At 43.7% G+C, this 17,071-nt stretch overlaps 1 protein-coding gene across 1 annotated transcript in view; it reads left to right on the top strand.

Annotated features, from left to right (window-relative positions):
• Schip1 (Schwannomin interacting protein 1) overlaps positions 1-17,071 on the top strand; it is a 138,980-nt gene that overhangs the window by 4,257 nt on the left and 117,652 nt on the right. The window contains exon 2 of the mRNA XM_075680795.1: positions 6,121-6,272. Within this exon, the coding sequence (XP_075536910.1) occupies positions 6,121-6,272 (152 nt within the window). The remainder of the gene's footprint in view (positions 1-6,120; positions 6,273-17,071) is intronic.

The following is a 17,071-nucleotide window of genomic DNA, read 5'->3' as shown; positions in this document are numbered from 1 at the left end:
GATGACATAGTGGCGTAATGTTTATTTTTGATTGTCACTTGCCGGAACAATAAAGACGTTTTTACTACTACTGGGGGAGTAGCTAGACTGCGCAATATTATCACCAACGTAAATACTGGGTTTGATCTACTCTCCTATCGCATGAAAGACTTCTAACTACGAAGTGCGCACTCTTTACAGACATTATGCTACGACCACGCAGTATGCTGAGTGCTGACCGAGAGTTTTGCTGAAGAGGAGGAGAGCGTAGCTACAGCACAATACATCTCTCGAACTTTCGTGCTAGCTGATTTTTTGCTATCTCCAATAGGGGGAGTAGTGGATACTAAGACGGGCTCACGCGTACCGCTAACTCGTCCACTTTATACCCAGAATAAAGAGAGAACTATGCGTCAAGGCTACTGGGAAATCATAAGCTGTGTGCCAACCACGACCCTTTGCTTTATTGCTGCTGCATTAAAACGGGCGAATTTCAATGCGGGCCTTCCAACGTAAATATTGACATACGCTTTGCGTTTCGAATGGCGCCAAGATCGGTGTCCAATCGCGTTTGGTATACGCTAGGTGTGTTGACATGCGCGTTACCTTATTCTCATGTAATCATGGTAGCTAGTTCCTCAGAAATGTTACCTAGTTCCTCGGAACCTACGTTTTTAGGAATTTTGAGTGACCCTCAGGTCATTACGATTTGAAACTTGGTTTGCATGTGACGTGGACAAAAATGTATTGCTTTTGACGAATTGTTGGTCTTATTAATAGATCCCAATGCGGTGAGCGCCTGTGACCAATAGCTTCCGAGTATCTTAATATCGTCTGTCAGACGGTTTTAACGTAAACAAATATAGAAAGGAAACCGAGGAGAGAACGATCACGCAGAGAAATCAATCATTTATATATTCTTTAACGCTTTTTCGTTCTTTTTTTTTACCTTGCATCGTTTTGTGAACAATGTTTCCCGAGAAAAATTATGTTACGGCGCTCTGTTTGAGCATAATTTCTGTTTTTGGGCACCTTAAACGAGTTACAAGCCTCGGTACAAAGCGGAGGAACAAGATGAAGCAAAAACGCGTCGCCCAAGTTCATTTCCGAGGGCTAATGATGATTAATCGGCGACCCGCACCTCTCCTGCAGAACGGTCGCGGAGGCACTTCAGGGCGGCCTAGGCGAGGCTCGCCACTGCGAGACCGGAGGAGCAGTTTCGAAGAAATAGCAAATTTAAAGTAAAGCCTCGTTCCACTGCACTCGAATCTCCGATGAAGCAAGGGCTTCTAGCCGCTTCTGTCCTTATTTGCACGGCTCCGGCACACTATAGACCAGCATAATTCGCTGCATAAATAAGACACCAGTGGTGCGTTGCCTGCTATTTGAGCGAATGAAAAGAGAGATACGATTAATTAGTTCTTGCTGCACCCCATAATCCTTCAGTGCAGCTTTGATGGGCGAGTTACAACCACAACGGTAAAAAAGAAATGTTGGAAATCTAATAACCAGCCATGAGAACACCCTCGAGCAGGATTCTTCCCCCCTCTCACAATGGCACAGACTGTACTTGACTGAAGGGAACTGAAGAAGGAAGTACGAAAAAAAAGAAGGAATGAAATTAAAGAAGATTTTAGAACGCTTCGCTGCAGTACCCGTGGGCTTTCCTGAGCGTTAAACGTCGCCGTGTTCGCTAACCAGTAACTTCGGCATGCACTTGACTTAGCTTGACTTGACTTGGAAAAACAAACAACCAGATTCTGGCTCATTAACGAGCGCCCGCACTAAAGCACCTCTGATTTCCCCTTGGGCTAAATTTTAGGCAAGCGGCTAGAATAAAGAACAAAAGTAAAAACGCTTGTGAAGGTATGGGATGAACGCTCCAGATTGCTGCTCTCTGGTGCTTCTTGTAATTATGCTCCTCTGCGCCCAATTTATTGGCTGCGTCAGCCTAAAAGCAAGGAAATTGCTTTTGTAACCCTAACTTGCCAGAGCACGATCAGCTGAAGTTTCGTGCAGCACCTGTGAGTCACCCTTAGAGCTATTTCTGGGGTCTCCAGCAAAGCTCAATATACCGCGGGGAGGCAGTGTCGAGGTGCTGTACGCATATATGGAAAGCACTAAAAAAAGTTCTCGGTTCACGCTCTCCTTGGAAAATGGGCCTTGGTACGGCAGTGCAGTCACAGAAACGTTTGCCTAGCCATTTATAATTACCTCTGTGAAACAAAAACAAAAAAAATGTGATGTGAATGTTTCCTTGTTTTATGAGCTCGGCGTTTACAAAAATTGCTTCCTCGTTTCTAAAATTCCAAATTTGAAATTTTATACGGAGTAAGTCACAATTTACAACCGAATTGGTGAAGTCACCTATCTCACCATTACCAGCTTGCTTTCACTTCTCCTCCTTACTGGGCTGATTGCTGCTATTCCAAATTCATTCTTTTCACTTGTATTTTCATTTCTCGTTTTGTTTTTCATGATGATCATCATGATCATCATAATCATCATCATGACCATACTCCATGAAGTACAGGGCCTCCTTCAACCATTGGCTGCGAGATGGCGCAACGTGCCCTCCCTAGGATAAACTTAAATAATTTATCCAACTTTCAGTGACATCGTCCAAGATGCCTACTTGGAGTCAGTGAACGTGTGTTGAATGGCTTGGAGAAATAAATAAAGAAGCCTGCCCTTTGTTCCGAGTTCAAAATTATTCTAACGTTGATTACCTTAACGTAAGCTACATTCGATCCTCAATTACGTTGCAGTGTGTAAAAACAGACATTTTTTCTGGCTAACATCTCGCCTTTTCTCTTTCTTTTTATTTTGCTCTCTTTAAGTGTGGTGTGCGTGCTTTATAATAAGCACCTTCTGCATGCCTCTTCTTGTTATCTTTCCTTGTTCATGTCTATCTTTCTGTTTCTATTTTTCCCGAGTGTGGGGTAGGCAACCACGTATATGCCTTTACTTAACCTTCCTGCTTTTTCTCCTACGCATCTCTCTTTCTCTGCGTCCGTTCCATCATTGATAAAGATTTCTCACTAACCGTTTAGCCGCCTTCCAAATATTTTTGTGCAGACGAACTCGGTTAACTGTGCACTCGGCAGAAAGCGAACCATCTAATTTGATTTCGTGCAATTTTCCTTCGTACTGTTACAGTAGCCCTTTGACACGTTTGCATGGCGTATAAGTTCAAGCGTAATCAACGCGTGTTGTTCACTTAATAGCATTAGGTACCTTTAGATATTGTGTCTCCAAAGGGACCTTTGCCACGCCCTGCTTGCGTTCTTTTGTACCTCTTTATTGTCTTGTACAGCTTCTTCCATTCTTTAGTCAACATGGCGGTTTGCGCCCGCTAACTTAGGGTGCGCAAAATCTAAATCTCCCTTTTATTAGCGCTCTAGAAGCGCAACCTCGCTGTCTGACTAAAATACGAGTGCGTGGAATGCGTGCGCTTAAAGGTCCACCATCGCACTTCAAGCACTTCATATTAATGTTTACGGCGCATGAAAAATAGTAAAAATAAATGTTTTTTTTTTAATTTCTGGGTGCAATCTTGGATTGCTCCTCTGGGGGCAAAAAGCAGGCAACGCAAGAAACAGGCAACGCAAGAAACAGGCAACGCAAGAAACAGGCAACGCCTGTTTTCTTGCTTCAAGAATAATAATAATAATAATAAAACAAATGCATGCATGTCACGACAGAACGACTTGCTCCCTTTCTTTTTATCATCAGAGTGCGATGCGTCGTCATAGCACCAAACCGAGCTTCAGCATTTCTTGAAGACCGCTTAATGTGAGAGATAGTGGGTAGAAACGACGCATTAATTAAGGTAATTAGAACCGTTGCACAAGTTGAGTAAAAATGAGAAAACACAAGAAACCAACAAAACTATAACTCGGCGGACTTTTTTTTATTGTGCTTGCTGTTTATACATACCGAACTCAAGCGAACAATTTTTCGTTCGAAAAAAAAAAAAAAAACAGGCGCCGTTTCCATGTTTCTCTCTCTCTCCCTCTCTCTCTCTTCATCTTCCGGTCATGGAGCCCTTCTGGCTCGCTTTCGTATTCCGTCGCTAGTAAGACACGAACAAGAAGTAAATCTTAGGCAGTCCCTATTCTTTTTTATTTCTAAGGACTCAAGGCTTTGTGCTCTTGCACTCGTGTAACTAAATTAGGCTTTATTCGGAAAGCCGCATTAAATTTCGCCGCCGCCTTTCCCTTATGCTGCCTATAAAATAATTTATTCTTGTTCCGAGTGGTTCTTTAATTCAACGATTCTCGGACGTCAAGTTTTCCGCGCTCTCGGCCTCCAGTCGCGTTATATATCTTGATATTCAAAGGGTCGAACGAGAACAAGACTATATCTGCATATACGACCGGCGAAACACGAGCGTCTACGTCATCGGTCGATTTCATTATTTATTTGCGGATGACCTTACATCTACGTACGAATTATGTCCTTGCTTATAATTTGAAACAAAAGGAACATCTTCATTCCCACACCAAGAACTTTTATCTTCTCTCCGCAGTCGTGTTGCAAACGCTGTTAAACTTGCACTATAATGTAATTCTGGGCCTCTTATTTCGAACAAAAGAAAGTTCTCCTTGCCAAGCTGTGTACGATAAGACATAACAGAAAGAAGAAACAGAGAGAGAGAGAGAGAGAAGAGTGTAATGCGCCCAAGTGAGGTCGTCTTGCGTGAATCTTACAGAGCCAATGAAGGACGGCGAATTTTTCGCGGGAAAGAGCATAATTTATGCCAACGTTGGGAGCCGAGGCAAAAGTGAAGTATGCAAAGAAAAAGTGCGAAAGTGATAATAAAACACTGGCTCCCAGTGGTTGGCAAGTCTCCGCACAGCCTGTTTCCGTTACTGCTGCATGAAAGTTCTTGCGCAATGGCAAATGGAAGCTGTCTAACAGTGTAACGTGAACGTTAAGTGAAAAGAAGAATTAGAAGAAAAGGCACTGCGGGCAGTTTTCTTAACGGTCGTCTGGACATTGCCGACGGGTTCTTACGTTATGTCGGTACTAAATGAGAAGCTGCGTGTTTATACGACTGCGACGCAGTAATTTGTTTTTTCGGGCGTGCAACTTAAGGCCGGTAATGAGTGGCACTAAGCGAATGCAGACTTCGCAGGCAGCTGTGGTGAGATTACACAAATTTATCTTCGGCAGGACTCGAACTACTTCGAGCTGGTCTTGAACATTAACGGCGTGTCTGAGTCAGCCGTTTATGGCATACAGTGTGTGGTTTTGGCATACAAAAAATAGTGTCGTCGTTTTTTGCAAAGCTTTTCCGCAGGACAATTTCAGTGGTCTTGAAGTATGATTGCGCAAATTATAAATGCTCTCAAGAGGAGGCGCTGCGTCTGCGATAACAAAACAGAGCTGCAGAAAATAAAAGACCCCGTAGCCACTTTTCTATCATCAGGATACTACAAATTTGTTAAGTTTCTTCAGCCGGTTACAATCTATTTCTGTGCGAACAATGACGTGAGTGGAAAATGTGAAGAAATAACCAGGTCAATAATTGCTAAGCATCGAAGAGGGTTTGTGCTTATAGTTCCTTATACTCTTTAAATTATTAATTTGGTATTCGTTCGCTCAGGGTAATTTTCACGAAAGAGGCGGTAATATACTAGTGTTAAAACGTATATGATAGAACCAAGCCACAGTTCCTTCTTTTTTTTTTTTCGTCTCTGAAAGTACCATGTTGCAGCATAATTTGCATGTGTTGCATTGCTACATCCAGCATTCATTGGCAGTGAGACGTAGCAGCAAGAGGGAAGCGCTTCCGTATTCTCTATTACTTAGAACAGCCAACGCCAAGTGCCTCGAGCATGAGTCAGCTTTATCAAAGTAGCCTAGTGGTGCAGAAACGTGGTGCATCACGACGTCCTCAGGTGCATATGGGGCTGGGTTGCCAAGCAAGAGGTCGCGGGATCGAATCTCGGCCACGCGGTCCACATTTTGATGGGGGCAAAGTGCGAAAACACCACCTACTTAGATTTAGGTGCTCCTTAAAGAACCCCAGGTGGTCCAAATCTTCGGAGACCTCCACTACGGCGTGCCTTATAATCAGGTCGTGGTTTGGCGCGTAAAACCCCATAATTTAATTTTATTTAACAACGTGCACAGGAGAACATCAGCAATGGCCCTGGTGGGAGAAGGAGTGGTCAAGGAATCTGCCGCCGAGAGCCCGACGTCGCAGAGGCGTCTCACCCCCGGAAGTGATGACGGACCCGTTAGGAGCGCTCTGGGAGTCCGCTGGCTACCCCAGCTGTGAAGAGGTGGGTCACTGAGATTTTACAGCGAGTTACTGTTAATTTCTCGTTGCGCGATTTTCGGTTCTCTGCGCCCGCGTGACTTAAGCCTCCTCGTCTAGAAATGGCAGTGCCCTACTCATGGGGAATACGCAGAATATGAAGAGGCTGCGCCAAGGGCGCGTTTAATCCGTGGAAGTCATTTCCATATTTCTTCTGCTGTAAACGAGAGCCAAAGATGACTTGGATTAGAGTCGTCATTCAATAATTTATTTGTTTTTTCTAATGAGCATTAAAAAAAGTGCTTTCAAGATCTTGCTGGATGGCAGAGTCACAAGCGTAGTTTTAGATTATAGCACAATGAAGCGCCGCCCTTTACGGTAGCGGAACATGACAGCACTTAACTGACGACTTGCAGAAATAGTGTGCCGCCGCGGCCAAACTGGAATATTTCTTTCCTGCCGCCTGTTTTTGTCGTCTTGCGCTACCCCTTCATGATGTCCAACCAGCACGAATTTGCCCAAATGTCGATTATTCTACAGTGATATATCTGTTTAGATAGCAAGGCATATCCGCACTATCGCTATTGGGGGTATTTGACCGTTGGCGGTATAGCGGCTCTTCACTGTGCACAGTGAACACGTGCACAACAAATCTGCGTCTATTTTTTTACCCGCAAAGTGCGACAAAAGAGAGTTTGCGGCTTTCACGCTTGTGTCTGGAGCAAGTACTTTCTAAAAGCTTCCGGTTCAATAATTAAACGAACTTTTCGAAGCAGAAATGAAAAAAAAAATGAGTTGCCATGGATCGCAGTAAAATATCTAGATATGCTGGGCGGCTCCTGCTTATGCTCACAGCGCAAACGAGACGTTACACGGTAAGATGCACTTGTTTTCTTTGTTTTCATGGCCAAGTCTTTCCGTATAACTCATCGTTTGAGCTGTGAACATGGTTAGCAAAAAAAAAAAAATCCGCACTGACGTGCAAACATATTCAAATTTATAACTGCATTGATATTCAAACTGTTTACCTTTCAAGACATCGCCACAATTCTTAGATTTCCAATGCAAGTCGTACGCTTGACCAGTTTAGGAAATAGGCCTAATCGCCGTGGTTGCTTAGTGGCTATGGCGTCGGGCTGTTAAGCACGATGTCGCGGGATCGAATCCCGGCCACAGCGGCTGCATTTCGATGGGAGCGAAATGCGAAGACACCAGTGTACTCAGATTTAGGTGCACGCTAAAGAACTCCAGGTGGTCCAAATTTCCGGAGTCCTCCACTAAAGCAGGAGACACACGGTACGATTCGGCGTCCGATCCGACGTGCGGCGCCGCATGCTCCGGCATGCGGCATACGACGATTCGGGGCACACGGTGCGTGCATCCGAAAGATTGAGCGGCGCGTAAGCGCCGCCCAGATCCAGCCCCCCAGCTCGACTTCATAGTCACGTCGAGAAATGCAATATAAACAACTCTGCACAACACTGCTTCGCTTTACACGAACACTGTCAATAAAATCATGCCCCTGCAAGTGACAGAACACTTCACGACGGCGCGTTGTCCACTGACGACTCCGCTAACAGCCAGCGATAGGGCCGGTAGGCCTAGCTAGGCAGACGGCGCTTACGATCCAACCCGAGTTCGTCGAAGAGCGCTTATGTTTGCCAAAACAATTAACACTGTACACTTAGGTCGCCCGTAATTAAATACAATTGGTTTACTCGACGCAGTCGTTGCGAAGGGCAAACGTGCAAGCGAAGCGAGCAGTTTCGCTCAGACGGTCGGTGTGGGATGTCTGCCTGCGAAATGCTCTCGCGTCGCGGCTCCCGATCTCGCCAGTAGCTTAGTGCTAGTGTACTAGGCGCTGCTTTGCATAACAGGCACACGTTCGAGATAATTTCACTGAACTGGTAACTATTTCTTGTCGGAAACAAACTGCAGCAGGCAAGGACAAAAAAAAAACACTGCGAATACCGGTCAGCCAGCGCCGCCTCCGTGGAGGGAACGTCGGAGAACATCACATGCCAGCCGCGCTGTCATTGGCTGTGGCCAGACGACGATGCGGTTGCCGGTCGCGTCGGACGATGAAAATCTGCCCGGTTGGCCGCACGCCGGACGTCCGATCCGGCGCTTCGGCACGGCAAAACACCTCGATTCCGGCTGCCGTTCCGGCTCGTCGGACGCCGTATCGGACACCGAATCGGACCGTGTGTCTCCCGCTTAAGGCGTGCCTCATAATCAGAAAGTGCTTTTGGCATGTAAAAACCCATCATTTAGAAAATACGCCGGCCACCTGTCATAAAAATCTACTATCAGCGAAAAAGACAATCCAGTGGCAAATGTAGTCCTTAACTAGCGAAAATATTTGTGAATTCGGCCGCATGTCTTCTTTTTTCCTTTCACTGCTAGGAAGGGAAAAAAAAATCATAGTTTAAGGTTGCACCTATGCACAAGTTCAAATGCTAGTTTAGACACGGAAGCGCGTTAGGCCTGTCTTCAGCACACTTTCGTAATTTTACTGTTCGGACAGTTACAGCCCTTTTCTTATCCGTACAAAAAAAAAACATAACAGCGCAGTGACTTACACGTTCGCAATTCTCTGACCGCGCACTTGCTGTCGTAAGCCTGCCAAAGTTCTTGAGCCTCGAGAACTTTCGAAGAAGCTTGGACGCAAAAATTTTCAGGAAGTGAACCTTTCACTTGATCTTCGCTCCAGGCGCCTAATGCATTTTGCCGGTAAGACACGGCTGAGGAAAGATAAGTGCACCTATAAAAAAGGAAAAGATAAGAAATAAAGGAGCGGGCCAAGGCAAATCTCTGTGGCGAGTTTATGCGAACATAATGCAGCGGACCATCTCGAAATGAAGCGCATAAAAAAAGACGGTCGACAAATATCGAGCATGCGGCACCATCGGAACGGCCTGATACAAGGCTGTCGAAAAACGCACGCGCACGTTCGCCCGCCTCGGGTGAGCCTAAACTAAATCGAGATTTCGCTGCTGCATAATGTGCTCGACGCTGTACCGTCATCGTGAATTTATTCGAGCGAATGTATCGGCGACACGCGGCTGCGCTATCTCACTTACAGTCCCTGTTTCCCGCGTGTTTATAATTTTTTTCTTTTGTTTTGCTTTGTTTCCTTGGCTTATGTGGATCCCGAGTTCCTCAGCCTTCCCTTCTTGAGCCGAAAATGCGAACACTTCGCTAGCGTTGTTTGCATGAACAGCGGCGGTAACCAATGAGAAAGAACACAACTAACCAGGAGAAACAAAGAATACAAGCAACCCAGCTAGGAGAAGCAAAATATCATACAGAGACGGTGCGACGCTTGTTCGCATGATTTAATGGCTTCTGGGAAGAATATTGAAGTGGTTTATGTTGTTTTATTCAACTGTTCGTGCTGAAGCGAACGCCAGCGCTGACGCCTTCTCCTGACTTGCGCTTTGACACACGTTCGGCCTACACGCGACGACCAAAAATATGGCTGAACGCAACGACGTTTTTAATATCAGTAGGAAGCGTTGACGTTTTTCGGGGAGCAAACGCATCTGCCTAATCAATATGACAGAAAAAAAGCAAACAAGATGAGTAAGTGTCAAAACAAACTTGCTTGTATGTCAGACTTGATTTGGTTGGAAATATTAAACGCGTAAAAAAAGATAAAGAATGAAAAAAGAATAGGTTGCTCGCGTCACGTCGGTGTCCTAGCTTTTTAACTTCTCGTCATATAAATTCGCGCTGCCAGGTCAGTCATATGTTGTGTTGCTGAAGGTTTCACGAGAAAAGAAAGAAAACTGACTGCAATGTTTTTTATTTGCTATTGTGGCATCTTGTGATGGCACTTTAGGCATCACAATTCCTCTTTATGCAAGATAATTGAGGACTTCCTTACGCGCGTGCTACAGCTAAAATTGATATGCCATTCCTCGGAAATAAGACGGACTTCTTCGTTCTTATGTTTGAAGTGACTGAAGATTTTCGAGTGCACTTGCAACCTCGACAGTGTTAACGGTAGGCTAGACGGTGTTCCACGGGTCCGCGAACGTTTATGCTAAGTTAATCTCTTACTTATGCAACGTTCTGCCTCAGAGCTAAAACGTTCTGCATCACAGCTAAAAGCAACTGTATAACTGTGCCCGTGCGGCATTCTACGAACTTCTTAGTATGCTTTACAAAACGCATGTCATGCATTTTCTTGCAGTCAATTGGTTTTTCTTTCTCAGCACGCTGGCGCATATATTTCTTAACTTATTATCAGCCGTAAAGACAACGTTGACGTCGTTCAATCATTACAACAAGGCGATTGCACCACAACTTCTCTAATAGGAATCACGATAAATTAGTAAAAAATAATCACATAGGTTTACCCAGGCACAGTGATCAATTGTATGTACTTGCTTTTCCGGAAATAAGATTCCAGCGCTGCAAGGAGGCTGTAGCTGGCATGACTTATACGTGAAAAGCAATATCTGCCTCGTCTTTCATAAATTTGTTCCCTTAATTTTTTTCTTTCGTACTAATTACAACTGAATTAAGAGATGTCTCTCTGTGCCGAGTGAATGCGGTGTAGATGAAGAATATGAGTAATTAATGTCGCGTATTTACGCCAAGCACTTGGATTCTCGTAAGTGCCTCGTTCAGGCGACGCATGCTTTTTTTGGGGGCAACAACAACTTAAAAGAAAAATAAGTTTATTTGTATCAGTAAATCACCCTTCAACAATACCAAAAAAGGGGGGCAATGTTACCGTGAGAAGAGGATGACTTATAAACCAGAAAGTAAGCAAATCGCGAAACATACGTAGGGACTCTGCCTTGATGTTCTCGCACCAGCTCACAGTGGTGTCATGAATTTTGACAGCGACTGTATATGCCTAGTTATTTCTTGGAACGGCTACATTGTAGAATAAAGAAGCCAACGACTGAATTTAGCAAGCATCGAGAAATATAACTGTGCCACAAAAGCTGAAAGGCGAGAAACTTTTCACAAGAGTTCCGCCCCGAAATTATTGAAAAAATAAATAGAAATCTGCCTTCATTTTATTTGCTAGTAGTCAACGTTCTACCGCGAGAAGAACGAAATAAAGTTTTGTTAAAAACACACTGGTGGCTTGCTGTCGCTATCCTGTAGAGCGTGCACCGCCGCAAGCATTACGCTACTGTGGAGAAGCATTCATTTGTAAAACGGGCCTGTGGCATTCTTGCAAGAAGAAAAAAGAAGAAGAACAAAGACGCAGAAAAAAAGTCATCATAATTTGCATAAAACACTTCCTGGGTCTTCTAGTGTGTGCGTGTCTGTGTGGTGACCGTGGGGCACAAGGCGACGCAACCGAAGCCAATTAGGCCCGTGCTACTCTTTATCATGTCCCGTCCAGTTGCACTGACGCTCATTGATCTACTATATAGACATGAAGGTGAATTTATTTTCCTCTTCGATCCGAATATATCCATATTTTTGTTTATATACTACCTTTCGTTTCACTCCAGTCATTACCATCTGAAGTAGGATGCCTCCTCCTCAGTAAAGCGGACCTCCTCATGACCAACGTTAGCTAGCTTCAAGACTTCTGCAGAACAAAGGCCTCTTCAAGATGTCTCAGATAACGCCTTTTCATGCGTCAAAAGAACTCGTCCTATGCCTATAAATTCCATAATCTGGTTGCTCCAGCTCAAGTTTAACGCTTTGGTCCATTCGCCCATTCTGCTTCTTCTCAATATTCTCCCAGTCACCCTAGGTATACATCGCATGCCCCACCTAGCTCTTCTTCCCCTCTTGACTATAACTAGAGTAAAATCTCCCCGCATTTTTTTGCATTTATTTTGATCATCTTTCTCTATTGTAACGCTATGCCTATAACTTCTTTTCCAGTTATTGTTTTACCACTGTTCTATTTCCAAGTCTACCAGCTGCAGCAGCATCTACAATTGCAGTTTTCTTAGGGTCACTCACTGTATCTGTTCGTACTCATGTTTCGATGGGACGGAAAGCAAAGGGTCATGTCCACCATGCTTTATTTTTGATCTCAAGAAACTCCAAGTAGTCAAAATTAAGTCGGAGTCCCCCACCACGGTGTTCCTAATAATCAGATCCTTCGTTTTTTCAAGTAATACCCCAGAATTTCTTTCCCACACTACGATGTCACTAATAGTTCGTTCGACTTACTTGGGCTACTGTACGAACGCATTTTTGTGTAAGCTTTACTTTTTTATGTGCAATGCGATGTTTGTACTACAGTGAGCTCGAACCTGCGCGGACAAAAGTGATAATGAACAAATGAAGGGGTACATCAATCAATAAGTTACAATCCGGTCTGCTCAATCGGTATTGTGTTGATGGCGACAAATGACTGCCTGTGAATGGGAAAATAAACAGGTAAATAATTTCCAACACTCAGCGTTATCCTCGCTATTTAAAAAGCTTTCTTCAATGCTATAACTCCCTCAATTCTATGCGTGGCGTGCGTCGTCGAGTAAATGTGTAGAAACGGGTCATTCGCGTAGGGTGAAGCCGTTCATTTCTGTTGAAAGACCGACATTATAGTTAGCCTAACCTTCGTGTTTTACACAGTGCACTAAATTTGATTGAAAGCAAAGTTGTCGAAAGTAAGAAAAAAAAACTTTATATCCCACGCACTTTTCACTTCAATAAGAGTGCCCACCTTAGCTTTTAGCAGCACGTTCATTTATGACGATGTCGCAGTATCTTAATCTCAATATGGCTTGTGAAGAAGCACAGCAAAATCAAACAAACGAAAATCATTGCGTTGAATTTGTTTATCGAAGTCGTTGAAATGAAAAAAAAAATACAAAAAAAGGTGAACTCCTCGTCAAATGCAGGTGAAAGGCACTTCGGTAATGAAAACGTTCAAGTAATTACACGCCTCGTGTGCGCGGGGACCGTCTACGTATTTATTTCCTCTTTTCGGGGCGCGTCATACGTCGGTAAAAGATAAAGCAGCGCTCTGCGCTGCGGAAGAGCGCCGTTGCGAAAACCCACCTTCAAAAAGCAAAACAAGACATTCCAGACGGATATCGTCTAGCTGAGAACAAAGAGCGCTGACACGACCATCGTTCCCGGGGGATTTAGGCCGGAAAGGTCGCTTATTCCCAGAAGGAACTCATGCGGCGAACAGATTGTCAGTGACGTGATAAATTTCTCTCCGGACCCCGGTTGCTGAACCCTCCGCCTCGAGAGCTTTCAATCTTAGTCGCAACCATGCGTCACTTTTAAAGTTTCTCGTTTTTTTTTTTTTTCATTACTACGACACACTTGAGAGTGTTTTAGAGTTGCACCAACGTCTCGAAACTCAGGTGCCATGTATCATCTCGCGAGCGTTCTCTCCGTTCGTTTCTTGGATTGCGTTAGCCAAGAATCGGTGAGATTGGAGTTAGTGTCCATGACGAAAGTTAGCGGCGCATCTGGACGGATGAGCGGGAGAGCTTAAAAGGATGCGTATAAGGACGCGTATAGAGGGATGCCTCGTTGTGTTTGTTAAGCACAGCTAGACGTGGGCTGGCGGACGGAGGCTATGACAACACAACGGTGGGCCTAACGACACTAAGCTTTCAGTCCGTATCTGTAGCGAAATGGCTCTTCAGATTGTCCTGATTGGTGAGAACAATACACGTGGTCGAGCTCATAGCTCGAACCAGCTGTTATACCAGCTATAACAAGATTTATTAGCCGTTTAACGTATCCCTGAAGTTCGAAATTTCGACGCAGTGTCGCTCTGTTTACCTGATCGAATCACGAAAACAGCAAAAAGAACAATGAAGTGGAATATGAGAATATAAAATAATTGACAAAACTTGCAAATGATTTCGTATCTTGTGGCTCAGCTTACTATCTTTTTTAAAAACCAATATAGTGAACGTCACGATTGCCATAAAGAAATACCATTCGCGGCGTCAGATTGTCGTCAACTACGAGCACACGACCATGCGTGCCTTTGACGGTCTTGGTGTTGTTTCCTAGCACGCTGTCGTATTTTGGCGAGTGAAAGACGCTGTGCTATATATATATTCACCATGCACAAAATGCCTCACACACGTCAAAGAAAAAGTAAAGTGCACCTTTCTTTGTCGACTTTCCAAGATTTGTGTGGCTGCTTGGCGGGTGGGTGCTGCTGGATCGGTCGCTATCCCGGCGGACACAATCGTGATATATATATATATATATATATATATATATATATATATATATATATATATATATATATATATATATATATATATATATATATATATATATATATATATATATATATATATATATATATATGCACGAAGGCTATATTTCCACCAAATGAAATTCCCACCGGACGGTCTTATATACCCGCTGTATGCTGACCAAGCATGCGAACCTGTGGTGTGCGTAACTACAAGATAACTTCCTGCACAAAACTTGAACTTAAATATGATGTCGGCGCGCAGAGACATAAACAATTTTACACATGAGCTGTATATTCATACACCAAATTTGTCTCCTTCAGTTGCTCTGACCGAGGAAAATTACAGAACTGCGATATTTGCTTTTGGTGCTAAGTTATGTATTTGTGGACCTTGTGCTTCATTTTTTTAGACTTACCAATTTTCTGAAATTTGCGTAAAACTTTTCAGGTCCTGCATCAAAAGTCTGCTCCTAGAGCCACTAGAATATTTTTTTCTCTCACAAACGCAACACATCTAATTCCAATCAATCCAGCGGTGGTCTCATAATAGAATTTCTGCGTTTTACGTGTAATTGAATACAAAAATCGTAGTTGGCCTCAAGCTATAAACTTCATCTTTAGGGTGTTTTGTATTCGTAGAAAAAATACACCGAGTTGCTGTATGTATAGCGTATTGTTTTTGACGAGAATTAAGAAGTTTGTATTGCTAGCAAAGTATATTGTTGTTAGACTAGAACACCTATAGTTCGAAATGCTATTTACAATTTATAGTTATAATACGAAGATCAGCATTGACCAATATTATTGACAGCTCACGTAAGAATTCACTCGACTTCGCCGTGATGCTGGGGTTAGAAGAACAGCGCTCATAATTCGAAGCACTCACTTGCAATATAAAGCCGAACAAATATGAAGGCAGCTGTGTGATTACATGTGTTATTTTAGAAAGCGCTCGAGTGACATTGTACTTTGTTATCTTAACTGTAATTTTTTTTCTTTTTAGCCTTTAATAGTGCTACAGAAAAACAAACATATTTTCGACTTCGCTGTCGGCAAACATATAACTGACTGCTGATTCGTTCCTTGCATTTCGTGCTACAGCATTTTCCCATGTAATGCGTTCCTGTAAAGATATGAGTACAATATGGAAACACCTTTTTCATAAACTCTTGTTTTCACGGCCTAAGGAACTGATAACGCGCTGCTGTTGAAGCATCACAATTACGGTGCCCTGGGCTAGGCTCTCTCCAAAAATGAAATGGAACATAGAAAAAAAGAAGAAAAACATAACCGCCCGAGTTATCACGGCTCTGCTGAGCCCGATGCGCCTCCTGCAGTTTGTTCGGAAGAGATTCCGATAACCGGTTGTTGCTGAACCTGTTTCGCATTAGGCTGCCTTGAGAGGGATCGACTTTAACGGGATCGTCGGTTGAGCTCCGGAAAGAAAGAATGCAAACAAATGGGAGGATGGAAAGGAAAAAAAAAGCGCCCATCTAACTTTTACCCCTACGCGTCGACGAGCAAAGAGAAACAGATCAATTTTTCGTCTTCGACCTTCTCCTATCTGCGCGACGCTTTCCTCTGGAAATTCTTGCACGAGTGCACCCACCTGCAGCGCAAGCGAAACGGTGATGTATACCATTATTTGTTTGGAAACTTCGAAAACAATGTACATATATAAAGCGCACCAGAAGCGGGTGCAGCGGTGCATCAGAATACCGGCTGTGAAAGGCACGTGTTTCTTGAAACCGTGTCGTCAGCAGTATCAACGTTGTGTCTTAGAAGAAAGACGACGAGAGAACTCGTCAGAAACAAACAAACAAAGAATACGGAGCAAAGCTCGCTCAAGTTTTGTAGATTTAAAAAGCTGTTTCCTTCCTGCTAGCCGCTGAGAACGTTCAGAATGTGAGATGTTGCTGCCGTTTAAACGCAGCAGTTCTTCTTAAAGCTTTACGTCTCGTGTAATGCCCCTGCTATACAAAATCAGTAAGAAAGCCTACATCGCTGCTTACACTGTTAGAGCTTGTTGCGTTCAGATTACCTCGATATTCACTGAAAATTCTTATTAGGCACGTAGCTTCTGCGTTAACCTATAATTCTATACCCAGGTGAATTATGCTCCCACTTTGTTTTGATAGTTTCCCCCTTTCCTTTCCAACTGAACTTCCGAAATTTACATGAACATGGAGCGTAACGTTGACATACAATCGGTGGCAATTGCTTTCACGGACGATAACTAGGACAATGTAAGTGTTACCAATAAAATCACCAATAGTGTCATTTAAGGACCCGCGAGAAAAAAAAACGCACTCAAACTTCCCTTTCTCTCTAGTTCGAAGGCTGTCCTTCATACTTGGATAATACTATCTGTTATTGCTGAAGATGTCACTAACTTTTGCTGTCTCTGCTGCCAAGTCCAGTGTCAGACAATGTGACTTGCCTTTCATTGAGCAATTAAGCCTAACTGACATCAATTAACTCAGGAGTTTGGAACTGGCATGTGGGAAGGGCCGGAAGACCAGGGAGACAGGGGTGGTGCCAAGGCGCCTTCGGCAATCGATGCATCACTGACAGCCGCGATACTAACAAGCTGAAAGCACTCTCTGTCTCGCTCTCCTGTGTTTCATTGAAGAGTTTCTACCACCTAGCCCATCACC

This window comes from Dermacentor variabilis, chromosome 2 (assembly GCF_050947875.1).
Source record: "Dermacentor variabilis isolate Ectoservices chromosome 2, ASM5094787v1, whole genome shotgun sequence".
Taxonomy (NCBI): domain Eukaryota; kingdom Metazoa; phylum Arthropoda; class Arachnida; order Ixodida; family Ixodidae; genus Dermacentor; species Dermacentor variabilis.
This window is presented reverse-complemented; position numbering and strand designations above follow the sequence as displayed.